Source organism: Phasianus colchicus, chromosome 5 (assembly GCF_987193195.1).
Source record: "Phasianus colchicus chromosome 5, bPhaCol1.hap1.1, whole genome shotgun sequence".
Taxonomy (NCBI): Eukaryota; Metazoa; Chordata; class Aves; order Galliformes; family Phasianidae; genus Phasianus; species Phasianus colchicus.
In genome coordinates, this window is record NC_143440.1 from 47,842,645 (window position 1) to 47,861,096 (window position 18,452).

General features: G+C 37.8%; 1 protein-coding gene across 9 annotated transcripts in view; it reads left to right on the forward strand.

Annotated features, from left to right (window-relative positions):
• The first annotated feature begins 1,122 nt into the window (after positions 1–1,122).
• The window catches only part of VRK1 (VRK serine/threonine kinase 1), a 34,171-nt gene continuing 16,841 nt past the window's right edge, over positions 1,123–18,452 (forward strand). For 2 of the 9 annotated variants that reach the window (XM_090141585.1, XM_031593022.2), the window contains exons 1-9: positions 1,123–1,228; positions 6,809–6,970; positions 9,361–9,416; positions 13,831–13,900; positions 14,318–14,405; positions 15,500–15,608; positions 15,747–15,839; positions 16,813–16,945; positions 18,129–18,249. In XM_090141585.1, the coding sequence (XP_089997711.1) occupies positions 6,814–6,970; positions 9,361–9,416; positions 13,831–13,900; positions 14,318–14,405; positions 15,500–15,608; positions 15,747–15,839; positions 16,813–16,945; positions 18,129–18,249 (827 nt within the window). In that variant the 5' untranslated portion in view covers positions 1,123–1,228; positions 6,809–6,813. The other 7 variants (XM_090141583.1, XM_090141584.1, XM_090141586.1 and 4 more) reach the window with 6 other exon arrangements.

The following is an 18,452-nucleotide window of genomic DNA, read 5'->3' on the forward strand; positions in this document are numbered from 1 at the left end:
GTGACTGGAAGAGACCTATGGAAATTATCTAGTCCAACCTTTCCACTACAGCAGGTTCCACAGGAAAGTATCTGGGAGGGTTTTGAACATCTCCAGAGAAGTCCACAACCTCTCTGGGCAGCTTGTCCCAGAGTTCTGTCACCATCAAAGTAAAGAAATTCTTTCTCATGTTCAGATGGAATATCCTGTGTTCTAGTTTGTGCCCATTGCCTCTTGTCCTGTTGCTGCATACCATGGAAAAAAGCCTGGCCCCACCCACTTGACATCCATCCTTCTGTGTAAGTGTTAGTAAGGTCCTGCCTCAGTCTTCTCCAGGCACATGTGGTAGCATCTTCCACTATTTCTGAGCAGTCTTTTTGGTGCAGTAAGATTTGACAGCATTCAGAATAGCTCAGATCCTTAAATTTCTGCAGGATCCCTAGTCTAGATTTCTATTATTCCTAATTTAGCCCAAGCTTTGAAAGAAATCTTCTCTTTACTATCATACTGAACAAACTGTGTAATGATAGCTTTTGGTTTTAAGCAGTGCACCGTGTGCAGATGGCGGTGTGTCCTTTTATTTTCTGCCTCATCCCGTGTCCCCTGCTGGAAATGCCTCTAAGCATTGTTCTGTGCCTGTTTCCAGCTACACAGCTTGGCAGACCAGGTGTGGGAGTGCATGAATTTGTAGCCAGAGAACACCAGGTGACAAGCAAGTCAGCCCCACTGGGTAAATCAGCACTTGGTGATTAGATTCAGATGCAAGAAATGGGGACAAGTTGGGAAAACAGAACAGATCCACACTGGTCGGATGTGCGCACGGGGTCATGGATGGCTCCCTCTCGTCCAACCCCTCTGTTTAAAGGACCAGAGAGATGGCTGCCAAGGGCCGCTCTGTGCTGCTGCGCCGCTTGATCCTCACCAGCAACCGTCCCACATTGGCTTCTGTCCACACTGGCACCGCCGCACGGCATCAGCCTGACACAGCCCTTCTCCCGACTTGTCTCGGCTTGAAACTCTTGACAAAATGCCCATCTCAGAGCCGCGAGCCCGGCAATCTCACGGACTACACCTCCCAGCATGCCCCGCGCCCCAGGAGGGGCGGGCCGGGCGAGCGGCAGCATCCAATGGGCGCGAGCGATACTGGGATGTGAACGCCGGGGCGGGCGGGCCGCTGGAGAACCGCGGGCAGTGCGGGAATTTCGGACGGCGCGGGAGGAGCGGCGGCTGGGCCTTGGGCGCGGAGAAGGTACTGGGAGCGGCTGCTTCTGGGGTGCTGCGTTTTCTTTTTCTTTTTACTTTCTTTCTTTTTTTTTTTTTATAGGCTCCGAGATCTGCGTCGCCTTCTCGCTTCGCTTTCGGCCTTGCCTCGCGTCCTCCGCCGTTCTGGCAGGCTGCGGCCGGGCTCTTCCGTTGCCTTAATGGGGAGTTCGCGCGGTGCCGGCCCTTCGCCGTTCCTCCCTGGGGAGCCTGCCCGGGCCGGCAGCGCGAGGAGAGCGGCGGCTTCCAGCTCCCGCCGCTTCCCCTTGGTCTGTGCTGCTCCCACTTTTGGCGGCAGGGCCTAAATGGCTTTCCTTCGCGTTTGTTTTTTAGTGCAAAGGTGAGGGAGGAGTAGAAGTGTCGCCAGCAGCTCCGTCACCTGCAGGAAGATCCTTGGGTGGCCGGCGTACAAAACACTGCCGTGGCCGGAAGCAGTCCTGCGTTTTGCCTGCTTTTGTAAGCGTAGGAGGGCCGCTCCGAAAGTAATGCCTCCTATTTTATTACGTTGGCCTGTGATGTCAGAGGCGGGTGTCGGTGGCATGGCAGCAGTGGTTGAGCCTTTCCATCAACGCATACCGTTCCATTTTGTAGCCGTGTGACAGATGGCAGCAGGGGGTGGTCTGACAAAATAGTGTCTGATGTGGAAGAGCAAAGGTATGTCACTGAAACCCTCCACACAGAAAAAATGGCACCCTCTGACATTCACTGATGTTTGCTGAAACTAAGCAGCGGGTGAGAGCGCAGCAAGGCAGTGGGTAGTGCGTTTCAGCAGTGGGTCACCTCCACTGGTGCAAATTGTTAGTGGTGTGACATGCAGGCTCTTGTTCATTGCTGGCGAAAATGCGTAGCTCATGGTGGTAACTGTGTTGAAAAGCAGGCTTTTGGAGCTGAGCTGCTGCTTTTTTGACTGAGTGGTATTGTGCTCCTCGTGTCTGTTGAAGTTTCCGTGGAAATAAATAGGAGGCGTTACTTTCAGAGTTATCTACGTAGTATTCCTCTTACATACAAACCTCCAAGTCACTAATGGTCGGTTTTAGGATCAGGGTAGTTGTGTAACAGCTGGACCAAGCTGGTTCTGGCAGTGGTTGTGGTTTTCATTTCCTATGTCTTGCCCTTTGCATTTCTTTTTGAGATGCAATAGCAGACATGTCTAACTTGATTGTCTTCTTCAGTTTTCAGCCTGTGCTTAAGGCTTTTTTTTTTTAATTATTTCATGGTGATACATAGTCCTTTTGTATCATTAACAATAATATAAAAACTTTTGCAAGACTTTCTGTAGTTATTGCTGTGTCAAAAGACTGGTGCCTTCTTTGTGGGGATAAACTATCTCCTTAGTTCTCAAGGATAATCCCTCAGTTAGGTTGTCTGTTTTCTTTTTTGCAGGCAGACCTAGATGTCTTGCCATGACTGATGAACATTATTAATAAACACGTACATTAAAGGTGTTGCTGGAATTGCCTGTTCATGAACAGGAGCACAGGTCACCAGCATGCCTTCTAACTATTGGTAGTGAAAATGGGCCCTGTTGAGATCAACAACAATAAAAAAGACACTTTCTAGAGAGTAAAAGGAAGATCATGAAGAAACCAGTCTGAATTGCCACACAGCAGAAGTACGTCCTTCAAAATAAATCTGATTTATGTTAATTACAAAGTTTCATTGCAAATGGACGCTGACACAAATTGAGAAGTGGCTATTTGTGTTTCTTCTAAGAGTTTAATTATATCTAGAGTTGCAGCTGCTGCAGACAACATTTATAAAGATAACGGTACTAATAGCACTACTGGTGCAAAATTGTCTGCATATCTCAAGCACAGTTTTGTTTTTTTTTTTTTCTTCCAAGATGCTTCTTTAGGAAGGAGAAGAAGAAATAGCCTTTGTGTACTGAGAATCTTTCAGTGAGAACTTAGGCGAATAGTCTTCTGCTGTTTACATTTGTTGGAAGTCAGGTCTTTGTCTGGAACATAGTGTAACCACATAAAATGCTGCAATTTACAGTCACACACCTTGTTCTTATCAGATACCTTAGCTAAGTGGTATCCTATCTATTTGATGCTTGTCTGATAGTGTAGTACTTGACATCTACGGCAACCTTTTCAGGGAATTCAGATGGTAGCAGGCACAAATGCTTCACAATGCCTGTTAAATAGAAAATCTTTCCATTTGCTGATGGGGAAGAGTAATTGAGATGCAGGAAAGGTAAAGGTAATTTTTTTAAATGTAATTTTAAAGATGATCCTAGGGAAGTGTAGATGACTGTATTCCAGCTGTTGAAAGTACAGGTGGGCAGTTCTACATTAGGTTTGCAGGTTCATAAGTTTCTTGACAAACATCTCACATTCACTGTTTTGTGAGCTGAAAAACACATGGAATGGCAGAATTTGTACTACAGTTTCAGAATCTGTTTTTTCTTTTATTTTTTATTTTTGCTATCAATTGTTTTCATTTTCTACTTCAGTGTAGAAAGATTTTGCAGTCTAAAGGTCTTTCAGCTTTCAATCAGTGGAGTGTCGTTGAGTTGATTTATCCAAAAAAATATGTGGTCATTACTTAAATATTTCAATGGATAACAGCTTTTTTTGTTGTTGTTGTAAAGGAGTGCTTGCATAGTCTTGTGGATGCTGCCCATTGAAAGCGATCAGTGTTTGGCACCTCTGGCCTACTGATAGTTTGACCAACTTGTAAGTAGGCACACTGCCATCCTAACAGATGGATATGAATAGAGACAGCCAAGAAACCATGTATGTGTATCTAGTGTATTTGTTAAGGGCAGAGATCCCAGCTGGGGATGCTCAAACTTATGTCCATTTTCAATTTTTGTTTTTATGGGTAAAGGGAAGTCATTGTTAATTTATTTTTTAACTAAATACCTTCAGGCTTATAATTATTGACTGCATTGAATGACAGCGATAACCAAAAAGAGAAATGCCAGCTCCTTCCTTAACACTTTTGTGGACCTATTTCAAGTAAACTTAATTATCTTTAAAGGGAATCCACTATCAACAGAATTACTGTGAAAGTCAAGGATACTAAATGTATCACTACTTTAGTTTGACTGGCTTGCTAGCTTTATTGAAGAAGATGCTGTGAATTTTGCTTTTACTGTACATTCGTCTGTCCAGTGTTTAGGCACCCTAATTCCATCTATCCAAGTCTCTCTGGAATCATTTGCAGTAACTCTGAGGTCATGTTGCAGTCTTTCCACTCCTCTTTATGTCCTCTTCATATCTCTCAAATTGTTATCTTGAGACCTATTTTCTCGCTTGATACGGCGTTTTTGTACCCTCTAGAATGTGATGGTGATCAGAATCTTCATGTGTATCTGAGTCCACTGGGTAACTGCTGATTTTTGCACTTTTTTTCCTTACCTGTGTTAGTCCAAGGGTTCCAAACTTTTATTTTCCCCTTACCTCTTTTAATAACTTCAGTCAGTGCTTTTTGATAATGTCTTTTCCTTCCTGATTTGGATGTCCTGAGAAGCTGCTTGCCTTGTAGGCCAGTATTAATACATTGCCATTCTTACCTCTGTTTCTTCTGGTGCTTTGGCTGCATCACTTTCCCATTTTCCTGGTCTTAGCTGAACGTGCATTTGATGCTTGGAAGTCTCATTTTTCTTCTGTAGAACAGCTGGAGGAAGATTCTTCCTCTAAGACAGTATGGTATATATCCCATTGGAAATAGAAGAAGAAAAAAAAAAAAGGAGACAAGAAGATAGGGGTAAAATTGTGAGCAAAGTTAGTCCTAAATTTTAAGTGTAGAATGTCAAAGTTGTTTCTTGACTATAGGGGAAAAATGTTACTGTATTCAAATAAATTGAAATATGGGAAAGTGATGCTGATTAAAACATGCTATGATGAGGAAGCAAGTGCAGTGTAGGTATCAGTAAACACCAGTCTCTTCCTGTGGTGTGGGTGTTTCATAACACTGCTTTGTTGCAGTTACTCGTTTCATCCATGTAGGTATTCAGGGGTGGCTCTATGACAGAGAAAATTCTCGGATTAAAAAGGACTCTGAAAAAACAATACATTTCTTTCATCTAGAATCACCTGTCTTTTCACTTTATTCCTATGTTGAATGGCTGCAGTATCTGCAGACTTAAGCAGCATTTCAGGGAATTTGAGAGCTAATCTTGTATTCAACATGAGAGAACTTGGCTTGGGCTGTTCTCTTTGGATGTTAGGTGGTGGTCATTATTCAGAAATTTTCCTTCCCTAAAGGTATTAATAAGTGAGAAAAGGACCTTTAGAGGGTGGAATGCTTTCAGAACAGCTGCTACAGTTGTGTGATTATGTGATTTTTTTTTTAATTATTATTTGGAAAACTAAAAAAGTTCTTTAGGACTACAAGAAGAAAGTCCAGTAGAACTAAAAGAAGAAAACTGATGTTGAGAAATGCATTTGGATTAGGGTTGTTGTATTGATTAGCTAAACTAATGAGGAAAATTAATTACACAGACTTTTCTATCCACAAGTTTCCTGAATTGTGTATTATTATTCCTTCCTGCTTTCATAAGCAGAATAAAATGAAAATCCCAACAGTCAGAGCTACACCTTGTGTGAGATAACTGGGATTCTTTGCACACCTTTCATCTTCATCAGGTAGTGGGAAAGTCATGTCTTTGTAAAAAAAAAAAAAAAAAAAAAAAATACTTTCAAGTAAATAGAGCTTGTGCATACCTTACCTTGGTGTACCCATGCATTCAGCACATTTTTTTACTGACTCAGAAGCTGGCTTTGTGAAAGAGCCCAAACATGCGTTTACTTATAGTGAGGTCTGTTTTGCCTTGTTGGTTCCAAAGAGCTGTTACATTACCTCTAGAAATGCTGCTCGTCTGGAACCTGAGGTTGGAAAGTTGCAACAACATTAATTTTACATCTGTAGTCTCCAGACACGTAGTTGGGTGTAGCATTTTGGTGATCTATGAAGTACTGTCCTATGAATAAGTAGACACCTTCCTGTTGCTTGCAGTTATGTAGGAGAATAAGATAATTAACAGTTCGATTTTTTTTCTGAGATTTTCTTTCAGATAGAAGGAATTTCTGAGAAATGTAGATATTACTGGTTTGTTTGTTGTGGTGTAAACGTTAATACCTGTCCCTATTATTACTGAAAGCTTGGACTATCTGATATTTCTTTGCTAAGCAAATTAAACTCCTGGAAAACTGATGAGCTTTGTTTCATTAGTTTTTCTTTTTTCTAAGCTCAGAATTACAATCAGTTGTGATTAATTTAGTATAACAGATTCTGAGATTTTTCTACTGTGTATTATACAAAGTCTTCTAATAGTTTTCTCATGTGAATATTCTTGCTTTCAGATTTTTTTTTTTTTTCTGAAGCCTGGAGAAATTTGCTGTTTTTGTTTAGAATTCATGCAAATGAAAATACTTATTGTATTTCTTTTAAAGTATCTTCGTGGCAACAAATTAAGCAATCTATGTAGAAAGCTATCAGAAGTGAAAGCAAGCATAAAGCACTGTCACGCAAAATAACATGAAAATAATTCTTGTCAGCACATAATCCTTGCTTTTCTTTATTTTTCTTTCCCTTCATTCCCCTTCCCCCTCTGCAGTGAAGATGCCATATATTAAGAAGACAGCTGGAAAAAAGGCCCCTGCAAAAAGGAAACTTGCTGAAGTGTTTGCCCTGGGGGAGGTTCTAACAGACACATCAAGGAAAGAATGGAAATTAGGTGCTCCTATAGGGCAAGGAGGCTTTGGACGCCTATACCTTGGTAAGTCTGTTCATCTTTGGTATTAAAGTGAGATGTTTATGCTTGTCCAAAACAATGAATAATTGTACTTAAGTTAGAAACCCATTGTATCTTCAACTTACATTTTTGGCTAGAACCATGACTTAGTTCATGTTCTTGAAAAAAACTGACAGGAGTGGGGAAATGGTCATTGTAAACACTGAGCTTTAAGAGATTCCAGTGGTAAATATTTTTTTTCTTTTTTTTAGCTATGAAAAGATAGTTGAATATTTGTTTTAAGTAAAGTTTTGGTCAGGCTAGAAGAAGGGATACTTATGTGAGTGTACTTATCTCGTGAACTGAAACCTCTGAAGCACATTCTGTGGAGGTTACTGATAGCAATTTGGCCGTTTTTGACTTCTGTGTTGATACTGACTTCTTCACTCCCTTGTAAACTTCTGATGCGAGTCATATACTTTGTCATGTACTCAATGTTCAGAACAGATTGTAGTGTTGGACCTTACTGTTTAAAGCATCAGAACACTGTTTTACAATGTTGTTTATTGAATTCAGTGTAAACTTTTGATGAGAGTGTTCCATAATTAGTGTATCTGTGTTTTGAACAAATGAGTAGAATTCTCAAGGATAACTCGGGAATCAAAAAACCTTATTTTGCTCTTAGTCATTTTCTGAACAATTGTGAAGGGATAGAATGTAAGGTGATCCATAGACTTGCAGAATGGCCCGGGTTGGAAGGGACCTCAAGGATCATGAATCTCCAACCCCCCTTCCACATGCAGGGCCACCAACCTCCCCATTTAATACTAAACCAGGCTGCCCAGGGCCTCATCCAAACTGGCCTTGAACACCTCCAGGGACGGGGCATCCACAGCCTCCCTGGGCAGCCTGTTCCAGCACCTCACCACTCGTTCTGTAAAGAACTTAAAGATCCAGTTAACAATCTTTCTCCTAAATATCTTTCCTCTTTATGATAAGATTGCACTCAATTCATACTAATTTAAAACAAGGTACATTATTACTTTTCTTAGCGTCTGGTTGAACAGAATGTAGTTTAAGTGGATTAAGAGATAAAACAAGACTAGTAGGTGGTTGGGTTTTTTTTTTTTTTTTTTTTTTTGGTTGAAGAAACCTTCTACTTACTTAGCCCTGCTCATTGAGCTACTAAATTTACAGAGACTGGAGTTACAGCTCACTCAAGTTATGTAATTCCTTGTATTAAGAATGCCTGCACTGTTCAAGCCAAAGCCTGCCCAGTATTAGCTTAACTATGACTTGCACAAAACTGTGCTTTTGATTCCTTCTGTGTTTGGTACTTGCTTAACTTAATATCTTTTATACTTCTTTAATGGATGAAAAACTTAACGTGAACCAGCAGTGTGCTCTTGCAGCTCGGAAAGCAAATGGTATGCTGGCTTCCATCAGATGAGGGGTGACCAGCAGGGACAGGGAGGTGATTGTCCCTCTCTGTTCTGCTCTCGTGAGGCCCCATCTGGAGTACTGTCCAGGTCTGGAGGCCCCAGTACAAGAAAGACAGAGAGCTGTTAGAGAGGGTCCAGGGGAGGGCCATGAAGATGATCAGAAGGCTGGAACACCTCCCCTACAAAGACAGGCTGAGGGAGCTGGGCTTGTTCAGCCTGGAGAAAAGAAGGCTGCGGGGTGACCTCATTGCAGCCTTTCAGTACCTAAAGGGAGCCTACAAACAGCAGGGGAGCCAATTCTTTGAAAGGGTAGATAACAGCAGGACAAGGGGAAATGGTTTTAAGTTGAAGGAGGGAAAATTTAGGTTGGATGTTAGGGGGAAGTTCTTTACAGAGGAGTGGTGAGGTGCTGGAACAGGCTGCCCGGAGAGGTTGTGGATGCCCCGTCCCTGGAGGTGTTCAAGGCCAGATTGGATGGGGCCCCGGGCAGCCTGGTCTAGAATTAAATGGGGAGGTTGGTGCATGTGGAAGGGGGGTTGGAGATTTCATGATCCTTGAGGTCCCTTCCAACCCGGGCCATTCTGTGATTCTTTCTCCTTTTGTGACAGCTGTCAAGAGCTTTGTGCCCACAGACAGTCACTTTTGGATAGGAAACATGACAAAAAAGTAGAAAGAATTTTTTTTAATCTTTATGCCCTCTACTCTGTGCTCATCACAATCCTAGAAAATGAAGGAAGTACTACTGACTGCGTAAAAGTTTTTAAATAATAGATGAAGAAAGCCTTTATTTAATAAACTGCTTTTTCTCAAATAGAAGGGAGTATGGGCGTATGGACTATGTCCATACAAAGTAGTCTCTTGACAAAGTCTAAGTACTGATACATGCTTATGTCAGTACATAATTGCTCAGTTATTTCTTCCTGCATAGCAAATAAGAACATGTTTTGTGACAGCTTCCTCTCATATTACTAATAAACCCTTTCTTTTTAACAGCTGATGTTAATTCTTCAAAGTTGGTTGGCAGTGATGCACCTTATGTTGTGAAAGTGGTAAGAGAGCATTTCAATCTTTACTTCATAAATTGAAAATGTTTTAAATTACATGTTATTCTGAAACATCTTCTCACTAAAAATAATACAATTTCACAGTGTGTTGTTGAAATATGCTTTGATTAAGTCTAACTCAGATCTGTGGTGATAGAGGAATTCTGAGATACGGAATTCTTGTGTATAGGAGCTGAACAGTGGAACATTAACAGAGTTTAAGAGTTCATGAAATGAGTCAGATTCTGTTTTGTTTGCTGCTTGTTGTAAATACCCCCCCCCCCAAAAAAAAAAATCTAGATAGCTTTTGGACAATTTCTGTGATTCATCAATGAGTCTGTGTGAACTGTTGCTCACTGGATGTTGGTAAGCTGACAGATGGCTTGGGAGTGGAAACAGCAAAACGTTGATTCCCAGTGTCCCCACAGATATAAAGTTGTTTAAACATCTTATGATAAAACACATACGTATTCTATTTTCTAGTGAATTAAAATGTATGGAGGCATAATTTTTTTAACCTAGCAATTAGATAGAGGAAACAGCAATGTTGGCTGGTAGCTCATATTTTAGCTCTCTGAAGTAAATCAGCAGGTCCTTTTTATTAGATAAAATATTCTTTTTTTTTTTAATATTATGCTAACAAAAGATTTGTTTAACTTGATTTAATTATCATGCTGTATTCCTAAGGTAAATGTGAAAATTATGTTTTTCTTTGAGTTTTGCTGGATTATTTTGTATATATCCTGATTCTTTTACATTGTAAAATCAATGTAAAAAGTAAAAAAGAAAAAAGGAATGTGAGAATGGTCATAATGAATGGTCTGGATCTACTGCCTTGGTAGATTTTGGCCCTGCGATGAAAGTAGGTATCAGAAGACTCTACAAGAACTTCTCTGTGAAAAGTTTGTTTTTCAGCACAGTTCAGAAGTGTGGCATTTTCATCTGAAATGCTTTACTGTGATAGCTTGCCACTTGTGCAAAGGTATTAATATTCCTAACTTTTTCCCCAAGAATTAAAATATGAGGCTAAATAAAAGTAATTACATTTTAATTATTATTTGCCTTTAATCTTGATATTCATATAAGTTGTCTACAGAGAAATTGTAGGGTACTTGGCACCCCAAGACACTGTTGGTGGTGACTCTTCCTGAAATGTTGCCTCTTATTTAAAGAAAAAAAGAAAAGCGCTGCACACAGTGCAAATGTCGAACTACAGTGCATTCAGAGTCCCAAGGAGGGCTACAAATATGGTGAAAGGTCTAGAGGATGTATGAGGAGCAGCCGAGGACCTTTGCTGTGTTCAGCCTAGAGCAGAGGAGCTGAGGGGAGGCCTCATGGTGGCCTACAGCTCCTCACAGGGAGCAGAGAGGCAGCACTGAGCTCTGCTCTGTGTGACAGCGACATGGAGCTGCATCAGGGCAGGGCTTGGTGTTGCTTAGGGAAAGGTGGTTCCCAAAAGGATGATTAGGCACTGGAAGCTCTCAGGCTGTTGTATGGTGGTGTCCTGGCTTCTACATGTTCAGCCTGCACTGTCAAAGCAAGGAGCATCCATTCTGCCTTATTCCAGTCCAAGGAGTAGACACTCAAGTTATCATCAATGGTTTGCATCTGAGGGGCAGTGGCTCCAAGCACCAGGCTCATGCTGAGTTTCAACGTGATGAAATAGAGAACCAGTTTGACTTGCTTGTAAAATCATCGGAAATATGTTATTTTACATTGTGCATCATTTCTGAAACCTCCTTTCCCCAAGGTTCATCTGCTTTTCTTCCTTCTACTTTGGCCTCTGATAACAAGAAGAGTTATGAAAACTTTTGGTTTGATTTTATACTAGATTCGCTTTATTGCGGCCCCTTTGTAAATACCCCCATTTCGAATCTCCCTGTTGACCACTCATTTTTAATTTGTGTTTTATAATTTTGTGTTGATGGCAATAAAGAGTAGCCCAGTTTTGTGCTGCCCTCACAAATGACCCATATCATATTATGCCTCTACAGTGTAGTATAACATGACTATGGATAAGGGTCTATTTTCTAATGCCTGGGTGATTCCTAGTTGATCCGAAGCAGAGTGGTTAACAGCTTTGAACAATTATTAGTGTTTAACAAAATATGTGCTTCTGTAATAATGTTCTTCAAATTAAGCTATTAAAGCTGGATGGAAATTGGCTTAGTCTTTGACATATCCTCATAGTATTGATGTCTGAGCAGTACAAAATGAATTATAGCTTTTATTTAAAAAGAAATGCTTTTTAAACATGTGGACCTTTCAGATGTCATTGTTCAGGAGTGGATGCAGAGTTTAATAACACTCAATTAAATTGCTGACTTACAGAGATTGGAATTCTTAAAATACTACCTGAAGAAATTTGAGTTTTGACTTGTTCTCTGTAATATCTTCCATTATATCTTTTCTAATTAGAGCTTAATTTCAGTTCTGCAAGTTGTATGTTTAGAGTGACTGTGGGCATAAGTTGTAGAAATTTGTGTTTGAAGTCTTTCTGATCTTAGTGTGTTGTAAGATAAATAGTATGGCAGACAGTGGATATAATCATGTGAGCCTTTTTAATACACATTTGTTTCTCTTTATATAGAACTAATGATGTTATAGGAAACAGCATAATAGTTAGTCAACGTAGATGTCTGTTTTATGATTAAGTAATTTTCTCAAGTATGACAAGATTCCTTATTTTCAGCATTTACTCTGACTAGGGAATTTTTTTTCAGCAAACATGAGATTTCATGATTTATTTAAATATAACTATTTTAAGAATTGTTAACACCTACAGTTTTTCAATAAATTTTAGTAACAGTAGCATTGTTCAGACATAAGTAAATCAAATCAAAAACATATGTGGACTTTATGTTCTCATTTAGAGTATTAATGGAATATGCTATGTGGAAGCAAGTGAATAGGTCAGGTAACATTCATCCAATATAACCACAATAAAAGAATTCAAATATTAAACCCTTCTCCATGATATATAAACTACTTTATATTTATCCATAGTAGATAAGTAAGTGGAAGCAGTTATGCATGCTCCAAAGTTTCTGTGTATACATCAATAGGTTGTACTGCTTTTTTTCTGGTTCATGGCTCAGGTCTAAAGCTTGGTTGCACAAGAAGGGGCCAGAAGATGGTTGTCTTGGTTCCACTGTTTGTCAGGGCAATGCTGCTGCAGAAAGTGAGGTGAAGATAGGCTTTTGAACCATGTCCAGGTCTAGGACTCGTGTCTAAGCTTGATATTTTGTCTCACTGTGACTGGTTTTCTTACTCTACCTGTAGACCAATAAATCAGATGCACGTTACAGGCCTTGTTCATCAGTGTGTTTGATCTCTTTACATTACTTTCTAAATGTTAGACAGCAGTAAACCTTTAGTCACTGTGGTGCAGTCTGATGTTTAACACTTTTCTGGATTGCTGCATCTGCATTTAAAAATTAGACTCTTAACCATTTGAGATCAATGTTATATATCTTGAAAAACTTGTTTGTCGTGATTGTAGACTTTCTGGTTGTCACTGCTGGTAGTCACATATTTTGGGTGGGTTTTTTTAATGTTTGATATTTCAAAATGGATGTTTTCACTGTGAAGGAATGAATTTGGACATAGGAGTAACCGGACTAACAAAAGTTGCTGAAGCTTGTCTCAGAATCTGTCACTTAAGTGCAAGAGTTGAAGTCATTTTTCTTCTTTTTCTTCACTAACTTATGAAAATGTACAGTTAAAGTGCTTACATACCTGCAATTCTTGCAGTATTTCAAAGCTTTGGTGTTTTCAGACCATTTTTGCTCTTGCACTTCACATGTAATATTTAGCTACTGTAGACTATCCAGGGAAGATTAAACTCAAATTCATTGCATAAGTGTCTACCTTGCATTTAAGCTAAAGTCAGAATAAGTGTAGATCTTCAGTTAGAGAGAACTCATGAAATCTTATCTAACTTTTACCTTGATCAGCTAAGATATGAAAGGCACAAAATACCTCATGTTCAGCAAGAATTTAACTTTTGTTGAGGTTTTTCTTTCCAGTCATTTCAGATGTTATTTAAGCTCACTAATGACTATTGCAGGTGTGGCAATCCGACTTTAATTTGGGAAACCTCAAATATGTTGCTTAATGTTTTTTCCTTAACTGTTAGTGCCAATTACTGGTAATATTTCTATATGTTTCACTTGTTATTTTTTTATTCTTCCTTTGTTATGGGAAATAATTTTTTGATACCTTTACTGTTAAGCAACTTGTAATAAAAGTAACTTTCTAGAGCCAATGTTACTTTATTAAAAAAAATCATTCTATTGAATTCATTATTTTTATGCTTTTAGTGGGTGAAGGTACTTTTTTTTTTTTTTTTTTTTTTAGCTCTTAGTGCTAATGCCTAATAATTACAGCAGTTTTTAACTAATTTTAAATTGTCTTAAAGGAACCCAGCCAGAATGGACCTCTTTTTACTGAGTTAAAGTTCTACATGCGAGCTGCTAAGCCAGATGAAAGTAAGCAGTCTATTAAAATGTTTTTAATGAACAACAAGCATTTAGGAAAATGGAGTGTACAGGAGTAATGTTGATCTTTAAAACAATCTTTTTAGATAATTTTCAAAATTATTTTTAAATGATTAAAAACATATAGGCATACAATCTCCAGGCATATAGTAAACGCGTATAGTAAAACTAGAGGGTCTGGTAATACATTCATTATAATGGTATCAATGGCATTGTCTAAACTTAAACCTTAGTTGTATCTCTGTCCCTGTAAATGATGCATCGTTAATTTTCCAGTACGACTGGCATAGTAGTTTCCATAAAATAAGCAGCTCACATGTATACAGAAACTGTAAGTGACGAGTACCCTCCTTCTGTGTAAACTCTCCTGATGCAAATTCATGAACTTACTTTTATTTGTATTTTCAGTTCAGAAGTGGACTAAGTCCCATAAACTGAAATATTTAGGTGTACCAAGATATTGGGGTTCTGGCTTGCATGAAAAAAGTGGAAACAGGTGACTATATCTTTTGTTGGCATATACGAGGATTTATTTTATCAACACCCACCATCTGTTTTAACCTAATTTGATTAAAGATGTGTTTTTCATTTACGTTAGTATTGTTCACTTCTAAAATAAAAATTCATAACAGGATATGTATAAGGAATAGATGACTAGATACACAAATGAATAAGAAACAGTATAAAGTGTATCTTAGTTTTCATTTGTCTCAAATATTGCTGGAAACAGTAAGGCTACGTATATGTGTATGTGAATTAGAAGCCGTTCGTATGTGAATTAAATTAAAATTTTACTTTGTATATCCATGATTATTATGACTAAAATTTTTAGCATTCTTTGTCACAATGAGTATGTATTATTTGGTATTGAATGATCTACCTCTTTATAAAACCTGGCTTCCTAGTGGACTTTACTTTTATTGCTATGCCACAAAGTTTTACTAGTTCTCTGGCGGTATGTTAGGCTTTATCTTATGTAAAAATTACATGAATTTTGAAAGACAAAAATAAATATAATAATGTCTCTTTTTAGCAAATTTTTTGATTATATTCACAGTTGAGTATGCAAAGCTCTTTTGTGTAGTTACTGTGAGCTCTTACATTAACCACTTTGACTATAGTGAGGAATGTCAGGACATTGTTGGCAAGTGAGACTTATTTTTTGTAGTAGGCCAAAAGAAAGGTTTTAATAGATTTCAAGGAACTAACTCTTTAAAGTAACAATATTAAATCACTTGGTCATTTAGAAGCAAAAAAAATTTATTTCTGTAAGTACTTGGTGCTTGGTTTTACCTATGGTGAACTGCAATATTTTCCTGTCTGAGCATGGTATCGTGTAACCAGCCGGGCATAACAGGCACTGTTCTTTTAAATGGGCAGACATGACTAGCTCATGCAGAAAAGCTACTAGTTGATATATCACTGTATAAAAGAAATAAAAAGATGTATTTCCTATAAATGTGCTTTCTTGGAACCTGCAGCTTATCTTCTGAGGTGTTTTCATTCAGTCATTTATACAATTAACACATAGATAAAATACTTTACAAAGAACAACTCATTAACTTCGCTGTTTTTTTCCCTTGCACTTAGCTATCGGTTTATGATAATGGATCGTTTTGGAAGAGATCTTCAGAAGGTGTATGAAGAGAATGCAAAGCGATTTGCTCATAAAACTGTACTTCAATTAGGCTTGAGAATAGTAAGTTTTAAAATTTGTTTTTAACAATCTAGCTTCCTTGTGTAGCTCGTTCAGTTAAATCCCATTTTTGTGCTGAGTATAGGTCCTCTGCTGGGTGGAGCTGGGTACTGCATTTACATTTCTGTTTTGTTTTGTTAGCTTGATATCCTGGAATACATCCATGAGCATGAATATGTGCATGGAGACATCAAGGCCTCAAACCTTCTTCAGAGTTGCAAGAACCCTAATCAGGTATTTCTGATGCATTTTATTCCTCATGTTTTAAACCTTCTGTTTGACAACACATGGAAGTGCTTTGAACTGGTGAAATCTAGCAGAAGCTCATTTTTAAGAATGTATGTAGTAACATTATTTCTGCTTGACATTTATATCTAGTTAATATTCTACGATTTTTTAATGCAGTTTGCTGGACAGTTATCAAATTGACTATTTGCCCTAAATAATAATCTAGAGAAGCTCTCAAGATTAAAAAAAAAAATGACTCTCAAATAGGTATTTGCAGGTGGAAGCTTAAAATTATATAGCACACCAGTAAATTATGTTTGCCTGTCTGCATTGTTACTTTGTTCCTTTGTTCAAGAAATCCATCAGATAAGTGTTCTGTTAGTTGGAAAAATTGGTCTTTAAAGTCTTGATTGTTCCACTTGATTTACAGAAGTCTCATTTTCCTGCGTTTGTAACTTTCTTCGCTATTCAAAAAATGTGTATTAGAATTTCAGAGTTGTATCTTCTTGCCCAAATTTTAACTCGGGTAATAAATAAAACGATATCAGTTCTCCTAAAGTCACTGATGTCAGTGGGGATAATGTGAGAGATATATAGCAGTCAGTATTGTTTAAATAGGGACAACTGACTGAAAAGGAGGTAGGACAGTAAGTGAGAGACAGAATAACTCTGAACACTGAGATTTGGTAGAGTTTTTTTGTTTGTTTGAAATGAAATGAAACTTGTTGGTTATAACTGACTGTTTTGCTGTACTTTTCATTGGCAGGAAATGCTCTTTAGATCAAACTGCAATAGGAAAAAATAACTTGACATTGTTTAAAATCATATGTAGCGATCTCAATAAAATGAGGATCGCTTAAATGAAAAAAGAGATAATTTTTAAGTCTTTTTAAGAACTGAGAGTAGTTGGAATTTTATTATTTGCATATTTTTGTATTTATAATTCTTTAACCTTGGAATTCTTTGTGGAAATTACAAGGTGTATTTAGTGGATTATGGGCTTGCCTACCGATACTGTCCTGAAGGAGTTCATAAAGCATATAAGGAAGATCCTAAAAGATGTCATGATGGAACTATTGAGTATACCAGTATAGATGCACACAAGGGTGTGGGTAAGGATATAAAACCTTCTTCTCAATGATAAACGCTTGTGCATTCTTTTAAAAATAAATACTTAAGACTTTGCTGCATTGTTTTTAAATGACCAGGTTTTTGGAACTATTAAAGATTCTCTGTGGGCTATATGAACATACTCCTTTTGCTAAACTTACTGACATTTGTTTTGAAGGTAGTTTTCTCTAGTTTTAAATGCAGCTTTCTTAAACAGATTCCCTTAATTTATGAGGTCAGTTAAGATACTTAAAGTACTGCTTTTTATTAACTAGGAAGAAATGAATAGTGGTTATGAGATCTTGATAGACAAACCAGTCCTGTTTTCAGAAGAGAAATCCTTTGAGTGTGAACATTGTTCCTTCATATTTGATAGAGATGCACAGTATTCTTCACAGATGAATTTTTAGATGATGTTTTAACAAAGCTCTTTTATTATGGATATTAATAATTGTGCCTATAATCATTGAAAATCAGAAGACAAGAATTTAAAAAATGTTGACTATTGAAACAACATTTGTGTGAATATATCTTGTTGATTTCTAGTGGATATCAATTTGATTTTCTTCATTCTTATTTTTTAATTAGCATCAAAGTATGTCTTGCAAAAATGTCAGATTTTGAAAATTACTTCAGGATTAACTGTTCTGTGCTTGAAATTGAACGTGGACAAAATGACTTGAATTGCTTATTTATCCTTTTAAAGTGTAATCTGTATCCAGTATATGAGGTGTTTGTTTTGTTTTGATGAGACTTAGGGATCCAGTATCTTTCTGTCCTGTGTTTGGTTTTCAGGCCACATAAAGTATTTCAGCACTATTATAGAGAGGGACATAAAAGCAGTATTGAACAGAAAGTCAATCACTTCAGTAGCTTGCTCACAGTCAGAGTACATAAAAAGCTTCCCAAATTGGGATAACTGCAGCATCTCATATCCTTCAGTAGAAAAAGGAGGTTGATAAAGGACTTGAAAATGAATCTATCTTTCCAGATGCAGGAGCAATATATTTTTTTTTCTTTCCTTACTTTTGCACTTAAAATAAACAACAGATACAGTAGCATTACACTGTTAGCAGTGGCTTTCTATTGTCTTAATGCATAAACAAATTTTAACTCTTTCAACTCTAAATAATTTTCTTTTAGCTACCTTTACAGATCATTTTTAATCTATGTGTATCTATTTAGCACCATCGAGACGTGGGGATCTGGAGATCTTAGGTTACTGTATGCTTCATTGGCTTAGCGGCCATTTACCATGGGAGGATAATTTGAAAGATCCAAATTTTGTCAGAGACTCAAAGATCAGGTGAGAAACTGCTGGTTTTTTTTCCTCTCTTTTGAAATCAGAAGTAGAAATCAAAATGTTTTAGCGTAGAAATGCTTTGTGCTTTTGGAATATTCCCTTTTGGTCAGTATGCTGTCTTGTATATGCCTCAACTTCTCTTTGTTGCATACAATGTATCCTTGATTTATAGTAAAACTTTATTTGTACTGTTATGCTGTTGTCTT